Source organism: Micropterus dolomieu, linkage group LG23, assembly GCF_021292245.1.
Source record: "Micropterus dolomieu isolate WLL.071019.BEF.003 ecotype Adirondacks linkage group LG23, ASM2129224v1, whole genome shotgun sequence".
Classification (NCBI taxonomy): Eukaryota; Metazoa; Chordata; class Actinopteri; order Centrarchiformes; family Centrarchidae; genus Micropterus; species Micropterus dolomieu.
Genome location: NC_060172.1, coordinates 16,692,661 through 16,701,999, shown reverse-complemented (window position 1 = coordinate 16,701,999; position 9,339 = coordinate 16,692,661). Strand labels below are relative to the sequence as shown.

Here is a 9,339-nt window from a genome sequence, read left to right as displayed (position 1 = left end):
AACTTTTGACCATAGGTTCACAACCTGTCTAACAACGAGAGAGTTAGCAACCAACATTCTAATTAATTTTGGCACGTGTCTTCTGCCCTGTCCATCATGGACTCTTTTCTACTTGGTATCAGATAGATGGTCACTGCAAACACCACCATCTGCAGACAAGACAGTGCAAAATCATGCTAGACAGGCGCAATCTCACTAATTTCACACAAGCTTCTTTTCTACTTATCTGTATCCTGTTCCCACATTACTCTATTGCCCAAGTTTTAACTTTATCTTATGTCAAGACCTTCTTCCTTTCTCAACCATCTTACTTACTGTACTTGAAGGAGGCAATCAAGAAGCAGATGTATTTTGCAAAAGGTGTTTTATTGGCAACAATTTCTCACACCATGTTTTCACTGTTTCCATTGCAACCATATACCAAGAAATTTCACTAAATGATTCTTATTTTTCAGAATACTTATTTTAATACTATGTTATTTTTCCCCACAACAAACGTCTTATTTTACCAGATAATAGAAGAAAACTGGCTTCATACAATTGATGAAATGTAGAGATAGAGTTAAACAAAAATACCTAGACAAACCAGACAAAACCTGATGAAGACCATTTGAAAGGAAAGAACGGGATAGTATTAGGTGATTTGTTTAAATTAATTTTATATCCAGAAAACTGATGTCTCGGTTACCCCGAGATCAGTATACAGAATTACAAACACAGTGGTGGAAAGTATCTAAGTAAACTTATTAAGTACAATTTTAAGGTACTGAGAATTTCTATTTCATGCTAATGTATACCTTTACTTCACTTCCTTTCAAACAGAAATGTACTTTTACATTTATCTAAGAGCTATGTTACTAGTAACTTGTGGATAAAAATTTCTGCACACAAAATTTATGATGAACATTGTTCTAAATTAGACTACTTAGCTGAATACCTCAGCCATCATCACAACATTTAATGTATATATAACCACTAAATAATATAACGTGGGCCATTTTGCATTACTTTTACTAAAGTGAAGTTTTTAATTAAATTGTATTGTGCATTTATGCTGTTGTTACGCACACCACACCTGTATGTGCCGCAAAGGAAACAGGACAGTAGGGAGGAAGTTCCACCGAAACGGAAGAGGACTGGCAAAAAGTGAATCAGTTAAAGACAAAGACACATTTTAATATTTGATACAATGTGTCTTCCTCTCACATGCAAAAAAAAGTATCATGGCTAGCAGTTGTATTTACTGTACTGAGAAACAGGATAGACAAAAATGCCAGACATAAAATAGGTTTGAGGTAATTTAGAAAGTGTCTCCATTACATTTATCAACCAGATAACACTTAATTCTCAACTGCAATTTGCGCTGCTTAGTACATATTGAAGTCATAATTCATTAAAAACAGTATGAGACATTCTTATCAAAATTATATATTTAAAAAAGGAATGTCAGCCCATAGATCTATATGGTCTTCCAATTCTTGTTACTCTTTAAACATTAATATCAGCATCAACCTCAAGATTCCAGTATTGGTCAGGCTCTAAACTGTACCACCTGAAAATATGAAGAAGACACAATCATGTGTGTGATAAATACATTGACATTGTATACTCTGTAAAAAAAACAACACAATTTCTACTGGGTAAAAATATGTTTAAAAAAACAATCACATCTACTTATTATTGTCTTGATCCATTCTTCAGTTATTCACTCGTCACCCTTTGGCTGTGCCCTTTGCAGCTCCTGGATCAGTGCTGGAAGAGACAGAGTACAGAGTAATATATAAGTATAATACAAAAACATTCCATGGTTATGAATAGTTTATACATGCACTATCTAGCTTTATAAGTTAACCTAATGACAACAGACAAGTAAGAACTCACCTGTGATAATCTCATCCTTCACTTTTTGAAGTTCTTTTTTCACTTCTTCCAGAATTTCCTTCAAATACATAGATAATTGTAATACTATAAGACCTTGGTATTGAAAGCTCTTACGTGACAAATTCTACATCATAATTTAAGTCAATCAGTATTTTAGTAAACAGCCGTAAAGCACTATCTGATAACTTGGCACAATAGTTAGACTTTGCAACTGCAGTCTGTTGCATTTTTGATTACTCTCTAGTGCTTGCAAATCATGGTTGAACATAAATCTCTGTTCATTATAAACAAAAGCACAAATTTCTTGCGCCACACACAGGAAATGATGTGGTTTTTGATTAATTATAAGCTAATATACTGCTATGAAAAAGTCATGACAGAGCTTTACTGTTGGCCAGTTAACCATGTCCAGGATATTGTTGTATGTTCAAATAGAGATGGATGAACAAACCTGTTTGAGTTGTTCCACATCAGTATCACTTCCAGCACCATCTGAGTTCTTTTTCAACACTTTCATTCTAGGACAGAAAGATCCATATTTAACCTTAGCCAAAACAGAGTGCTTGATCCCTTGATCAAGCATTTCCCAAGGTATTTCAAGGTATTTCCCAAAAGAGAGCTGGCCAGGAGAAGCAGCATACTTTACTTCAGATAAAAAACCAAAGCATTTCGTAGCTTTTAGAAAATCTTAGAAGAGTGAGACAATGAGGGAAAGAGTGAACAGCGAACAAAAACAGTAAACATAATCAATGTTAAAAAGGGATCATCTTCCATCATTCCAACTGCTACTCATGTTTCAGTAAGAGCAATCACTTCCTCAAGTCTTCAGCTGGTATAATTTAATTGTCTCCAAAATGCCCAGTTCTGTGTATATTAGCTTGACTTTGTGGTGCAAGTGGAGCAATGACTGATTACTCCCCCAAACATGGTAACACATTACTTGGGTAGACCAATAATAATACTCATTACTGCTCTGATATTCAGACTTTATGAGCAAAAACTCGCCTAGTTTTTCGCCTTGTTCGATGTTGTGTTTACAACACGGGGGCGCAACAGTTGTGGGCTCATCAGAGGAGGCCTCTGAATCTTCATGACTATTGGGCACTGCGCAAACGAGTTAAACATTACTTCTTGTGACCACAATAAGGCGTTAGCGAGCATGCACTAATTGTATGTCCTGTTCATGTAAGCTGTTTGAATGAAAATTTACTTTAATCAATTAATGACCTAATTATACGTTATGTTTCAGGATATCAAGTGTGGACCACAGATTTTTAAGTTTTCATGCTTTGTAAGCCACTCAAAACTGCAGTTACAAAAGCAGAAAAATAACAATCTTAGTAAAAACAATGAGTCCCTTGTACTTTCAGTGCCAGGAGTTGTTGGCCTTGGCACTTGCTCTCGTGCTCAGGCCCTAATGAATGCAGTTGCAGGGCGCCATCATGACAACATGTTGCAGTAAAGCAGAAAGCTGAATGTGACCAGAGCAGCTTCAGGTTTCATTCTCTTGCTATAGTTACAGCTCTGCTTACAGCCTAATGGTTGAGACTTTATTTGTTGCAGTGAGTCATTTGCAAGCAGAACACCAATGATACCAGTGCAGAACTCACTGGCTCATACTATACAGTAGGAGGCATACAAAGAAGAGAGTGCTAAGAAGTAGTAGAAGTAGAAGTAGGACAGAAAAGAATGTTGGCGGCAGGTGGGGACGGTTGGAAGAGTAACAGCTGGATTCCATAGGGAATGGCTGCATCGCATTCTGGCTGCGTCGTGGTTTTGTTCTGTCTTCTGCACAGCTTCATACCCCACAGGGAGCATTTCAGAAGTAGAGCATTTTCCCTGCCTGATTTTGTCGACTTGCTCAGATTTTGTTGATTTAGTGATGTCCTATATAATTCTTGTGCTTTTGCCCAATAGGCTTCTTTTTTTGTGTGTATTAATTGTGTTTATTGTTTATTGTTAAGATCAGGAGCCTGAACAGGTGGTTTTATTTTGAAAACAAATCTCTGTGCTGTTTCTGTGTCTGCCTTCCTGCCTGTTTCAATCTGAGCATAGCTTCTGTATGCTTCTAAAATGTGCTGCAGCACATCTGGTGGAATCACAAGCATTGTCTATGGCCGCAATCTGCTCCCTCACAGCCGGAGCCCAACGCAGCCATTCCCTGTAGAACGCAGCTGTAATACCTGGACACTGTGGTAGTTGCAGAGTTAGAGGAGGGAGAAGAGGATGAGCTGGGACTTGGGCTGGAGTGCTTTGGATTGTTGGTTAAGGATTTGGGCCTGTTGCAAAAACATGCAGCTCCTTTAAGGCAGGTGGTGATTGGGTTTTTGAATTTGTATGGATGGCTCAAGGGGGCTATGTTATAGATGTCATTGGAACAAAACATAATGCAATGATCAGTCATGTAGATAGTGAAGGCCTGATTTATCAGGCTTTTACCTTGGCATGGTGGTAAATTTTTCCTTGGAGTTTCCATTGATTTCTGGTGAAAAAATATCTATTATTACAATTGAAATTGTTTTTGTAGTTTGTCTGTTTTACCCTAAAATGTATTTCAAGCGTTCATACCATGCTGTGTTGTTGTGTAAATAAAGAAGATATGTTAATATATGTTGAGTTGGTGTGTACATATGCAAGAACAATGTCAGACATTGTCATCATTCCACCGCCTGTTGTGGAGGTGGTGTCCATCAAATTATGTGGGCTTTGTAGAAAATTGGCGGACTTCCTGGGGAAGACCTGGTCTGGTTTGGAAAGCATTCATCCCACTTTAGATGGAGCAGCTCCCTTATCTAGAAATCTGGCCGAGTTTATTAGTGGACAAAATCTATGACAACCCATAGTTGAGACTAGGAGGCAGAGTCCCAATCTTATTCTCTGCACTTCCATTAGAGCATTTACTCACCCAAAACCCCATAGTGATGGTGTCTGCCCCCCGACCACTTAAAATAATTGAATCAAAGTTAAACAGAAGAGGAAGTGTGCATAAAAACATAGTAAAAATTAACAATTAACAACAAGAATTAAATGTGAACATCAGATCTCTCTCATATAAAGGTGTACTAGTAAATGAATTAATATCAGATTATGATATTGATTTATTTTGTCTTAGTGAAACCTGGCTGGGTGATGGAGAATATGTTAGCCTAATTGAATCCACTCCTCCCAGTCATATTAATACTCACATTCCTCGAGGCACAGGCTGAGGAGGTGGAGTTGCAGCTATCTTCGACTCTAGCCTACTCATCAGCTCTAAGCCTCATTTGAAAGCCTTGTTCTTAGTCTTTCACACCCAAGTTGGAAATCACTGCAACCAATTCTATTTGTTATAATGTACCGAGCACCTGGTCCAAACTCTGAATTCTTATCTGAATTTGCAGAGTTTTTGTCAACTTTAGTCCTTAAAACGGACAAAGTTATTATTGTAGGGGATTTTAATATTCATGTGGACATTGAGAATGACCGCTTCAGTACTGTGTTTATCTCTCTGTTGGATTCCACTGGCTTCTCTCAGAGTGTTCATAAACCGGCCTTTTTCTGGTATATGGTATTGAAATTGAACATTAGTGTTCCCACAGAATCCCTCTTTATCCAACCACTGTTTGATATGTTTTGAGTTTGTACTGCTGAACTACTCGCCATTGGGCAAAAATTTCTATACAAGATGTCTGTCTGATAGTGCTGTAGCTAAATTTAAGGATGCGATTCCATCAGCTCTAAATTCATTATCAGATCACAAAGTAACGGAGGACTCCTATGCTAATTTCAGTCCCTCCCAAATCGATCATCTTGTTGATAGTGCTGCAGGCTCAATGTGAATGACACTTGACTCTGTGGCCCTCTAAAAAAGAAAATACTAAAACAAAGACGGTTAGCTCCATGGTATAATACTGAAACTCAAATTAAAGCAAATATCGCGGAAACTTGAGAGGAATTGGCGTTCCACAAAACTGGAAAATTCTCGTTTAATTTAGGCAAGATAGTCTTAAAACTTATAGGAAGGCCCGCCGTAATGCCAGAGCAGCGTACTACTCGTCATTAATAGAGGAAAATAGGAACAACCCCAGGTTTCTTTTCAGCACTGTAGCCAGGCTGACAGAGAGTCACAGCTCTATTGAGCCAAGTATTCCCATAGCTCTCAGTAGTTACGACTTCATGAGCCTCTTTAATGATAAAATTCTAACTATTAGAAACAAAATTCACCAAGACCTGCCCTTAACTGGCACTGGCTTTTCTCTAAACTCAGGAACCTTGGAAACAGCTGTAAAACCAGATATATGTTTAGACTGCTTTGCTTCCCTCAACCTTGTAGTGAACAACGGTGTGGATTTGTGCATTTTACATGGAATAAATTTGGAGCTACCCTAAATTCCTTTCTCCTCCCCAGAGAAGAAGGGGAGGGGTCAAACTGGCACCTTTTTGATTCCAAAGCTGATAACGCGGGGCCTGTTAAACTGACAAAGGGACACAAACCAGCCATTGGCATTTCCCTAAACAGCCTATCAAAACTGCCCCCCCCACACACGTTTCCGTGGCAACTGACCTTATTCTTTGTTGTATTACCACATCAAAGGGATACTCCTTGTCTCACCTAAGTGTGACATGGTCCAGACACTGAACTTTCAATGTAAAACGGACTGCAGTCTCCAAAGACTCAAAGCATTTAATTAAATCTTTAGTTACCTGATTTACGTTTGCCTCTATTTGAGTAGTTATGTTAACTGTTGTTGCTATCTGTTGTTGATATTAGTGCTGAAAAGAAGTTACTTGTGCAGTGTTTTTATTTTCAGCAAGACACTCCTTCATCAAATGTAATCCAAGCTTTCCTCATGTAACCTGAGCTCCCCCAAGTGGGCGAAATAAGTATTACATGCCCTCGTCGGAAATGCCGTTAAATGTATAAATATCCTGACCACTAATGTGACAATTGTTTCCTGTTACCAAATGCCTAGAACAGTACAACCGTTCGACCATTGAGGTTCGATTGTGGAAAATGTTTGATGCAAATAGATTTCTTTTCTTTAGACATTAAGTTTAGAAAGGCAGTCCCTTGGGAAACCTGAGACGCCCCCTGGGGAACCACGCCCCAGGCAACAAAAGAGCGACACGCGACCTCGTTTCGCGCTCTTCTCTTCGCTGTTGGCTCTTCCACTCTGCTTGGCCCTCTGGACGCTTCGGCACGCGTAGCGTGCCTCGCCAGGCAACGCCCAGACTCGGCCAGCGAAACAAACAGGCCTTTGTTCGCCTGAAGCTACACACCTAAAGTGCCACGACATCGATCTGCCTCCAGTTTGTTTTATTTTCTTTATTTCTTTTGTTTAAAGTTATAAGTCCGTTAAGTTACACTGGACTAATTCAGGAACGACCAAGTTCCATTTTAAGCCTTTTTCGTCGAGCCAACTTCACCGAGGTCAGACCAAGCCACGTGGTCTCGCCAGCTACAACGAAGGAAACTTGCAAACAGCCGAATTGCCAGACGGAGGAGGCGTTTTCAATCAGACACGGAGAACCCTGGAGAATCCCTAGCAAAAAGCCAGGATCGGCAGCTAGCGTGGGACCCGTGCAACAGGCCAAAAGCAGACTGTCGACAAGCAGTAAGACTTAACACACATTCTGTGATCAGATGTCCATTTAACTCCTAAACTATAGCATTAGTTTACTTTCAGTAGCTCTTCTATGCCGTATGAGTCAAATGCTTCCCACAACCGAACCTCCAGGCTCATTGTTCAGCAAATGTTTATGTTCCCTGTATCCAACCATCTTTTTATCACCTTAGAGAATAAAGTCACTGTAAAATAATCAAGAGCTGTGTGTGTTGCCTATTTATAGTTCCTGCCAAGAGAATTGACCCTTTAGATATGAGACTGACTGACTGATTTAAGATAATTGAGCGATTATTAACTAACTGATCACTAGTAATAATTGTATAATTATTCAAAACTACCTAGAGGTCCGGAGACTCTAGGATTATAACAACTCCGGTGGTGCCCTTAACGAGGAAATTTTGATTTTATGAATAAAAATTCATGATTGGGTATCAATTCTTATAAATTTATTAAAATGCATAACTAATAAATTTAGGTCTACTACAATGTGTTGAGAAGAAATCCACTTGACACTGTTCTTGATCATAAAAGTTTATTACATCAAGGAGTTCAGCATCAATTACAAGCTCTGCAGCTGCTTGGAGAGTGACCCAGCCCGATGACCACTCTGTCTCTCTGTACATCAAACATAACTTATATAGGATATGTGTAAGTATCTGTTAGATACCATAGAAGGGTTTGAGTCTGCACATAAAGCTCCAATCCATATAAGGGCACAGTGCTATAGGATATGTGCAGGCATCTGTTAGACACCATATAAGGGTCTGAGTCTCCACATAACCACTAACCTCTGCTCTCCTCTTAAAAGGTCACTAATCCTCTATCCAGCTGCTACAGTGCTATTCTAAACTGTTATGCGTCAAATGCACATATATTATACACCACAAGGGTCTTTGTGGCAGCTGAAACGCTGCTGTTTGACATCAACAATAGCACTGCAAACAAGGATACCGGAGAAAGTACTTCATATTGAGATCACAAAGCTTGGGTTTGACAGAATCAAAGTTCCGGCGTCTCCTCGTCAGATCAGCACTGAAGTCTGGATAGATGTAGATCCATCCATCCATCCATCGTCAACCGCTTATCCTGCGTACAGGGTTGCGGGGATAGATGTAGATCCTTGTCTTATTATTCTCAAGTTTTGTTTTTTCCCTGGCTAGGCGAAGGATTTTCACCTTATCCTGGTAGTTAAGAAGTTTGATCATAATAGATCCTGGGACTGGCTCTGTCACTTTGTCAAGACAGTTGGAGAGCGATGTGCCCTCTTAATTATCACTGTAGTGGGGAAGTTATTTTGTCCCAAAAGCTGATCAACCGGGACATGAAACCGATGATATCACTGCCTTCAGAGGACTCTTAAATTCCAACAAAGTGGAGATTACAGCGTCTGTCTTGATGTGTTGAATGGCGTCCCACAAAGTTTCGAGAGAGGTTGGCCGCTCATCCATTGTGACACATACGGCAGTACAGATAACGTTACTGTTTACGTCAATGTTTAGCTTTACGCTCTGGACTGTTATGCTTAAAATTCATACAGATTTTTCATTATACGGCAGTGAAGTTGGTATTAAATTCCATCCTAGGTGCTATTGAAAAGGTCTTAAAAAGTCTTAAATTTAACTTTGAGAATCCTGGAGGTACCCTGGTAGAGTAAATTAGTTTAGTGCTTGACGTATTTAGATGCAAATCAGATCAATAGCATGTGGGTCAGCATAAAGAACTTAAAAATCTACTATACCAACAACAAGCAGGCCTGAGCTTGAGACGCGTTTACTCACGCTGCGGCCATCTGATGATGAATACACTGCGCTTTGGCGTGCACATGGATCTCTGCAGTCAACAACAAAATCAA

General features: G+C 39.4%; 1 protein-coding gene across 1 annotated transcript; it reads right to left on the bottom strand.

The window, feature by feature from the left end:
- Positions 1-347: 347 nt before the first annotated feature.
- On the bottom strand, positions 348-4,915 carry LOC123962620 (vasodilator-stimulated phosphoprotein-like). The gene is made up of 6 exons (XM_046038791.1): positions 4,321-4,915; positions 4,065-4,160; positions 2,333-2,399; positions 1,882-1,939; positions 1,675-1,752; positions 348-1,552 (listed from the first exon to the last, which is right to left on the bottom strand). Exons 1-5 carry the CDS (start codon positions 4,326-4,328, stop codon positions 1,706-1,708), a joined length of 276 nt encoding a protein of 91 aa, XP_045894747.1. The 5' UTR covers positions 4,329-4,915; the 3' UTR covers positions 348-1,552; positions 1,675-1,705.
- Positions 4,916-9,339: the final 4,424 nt, after the last annotated feature.

Bases quoted from the DNA above. Each gene is read 5' to 3' on its own strand.
- LOC123962620 (XM_046038791.1), bottom strand. The intron at 1,940-2,332 runs GTTTGTTCATCC...ATGTATTTGAAG, and splicing joins ATGTGGAACAACTCAAACAG to GAAATTCTGGAAGAAGTGAA. The intron at 1,753-1,881 runs GTGAGTTCTTAC...TGTCTCTTCCAG, and splicing joins GAAGGATGAGATTATCACAG to CACTGATCCAGGAGCTGCAA.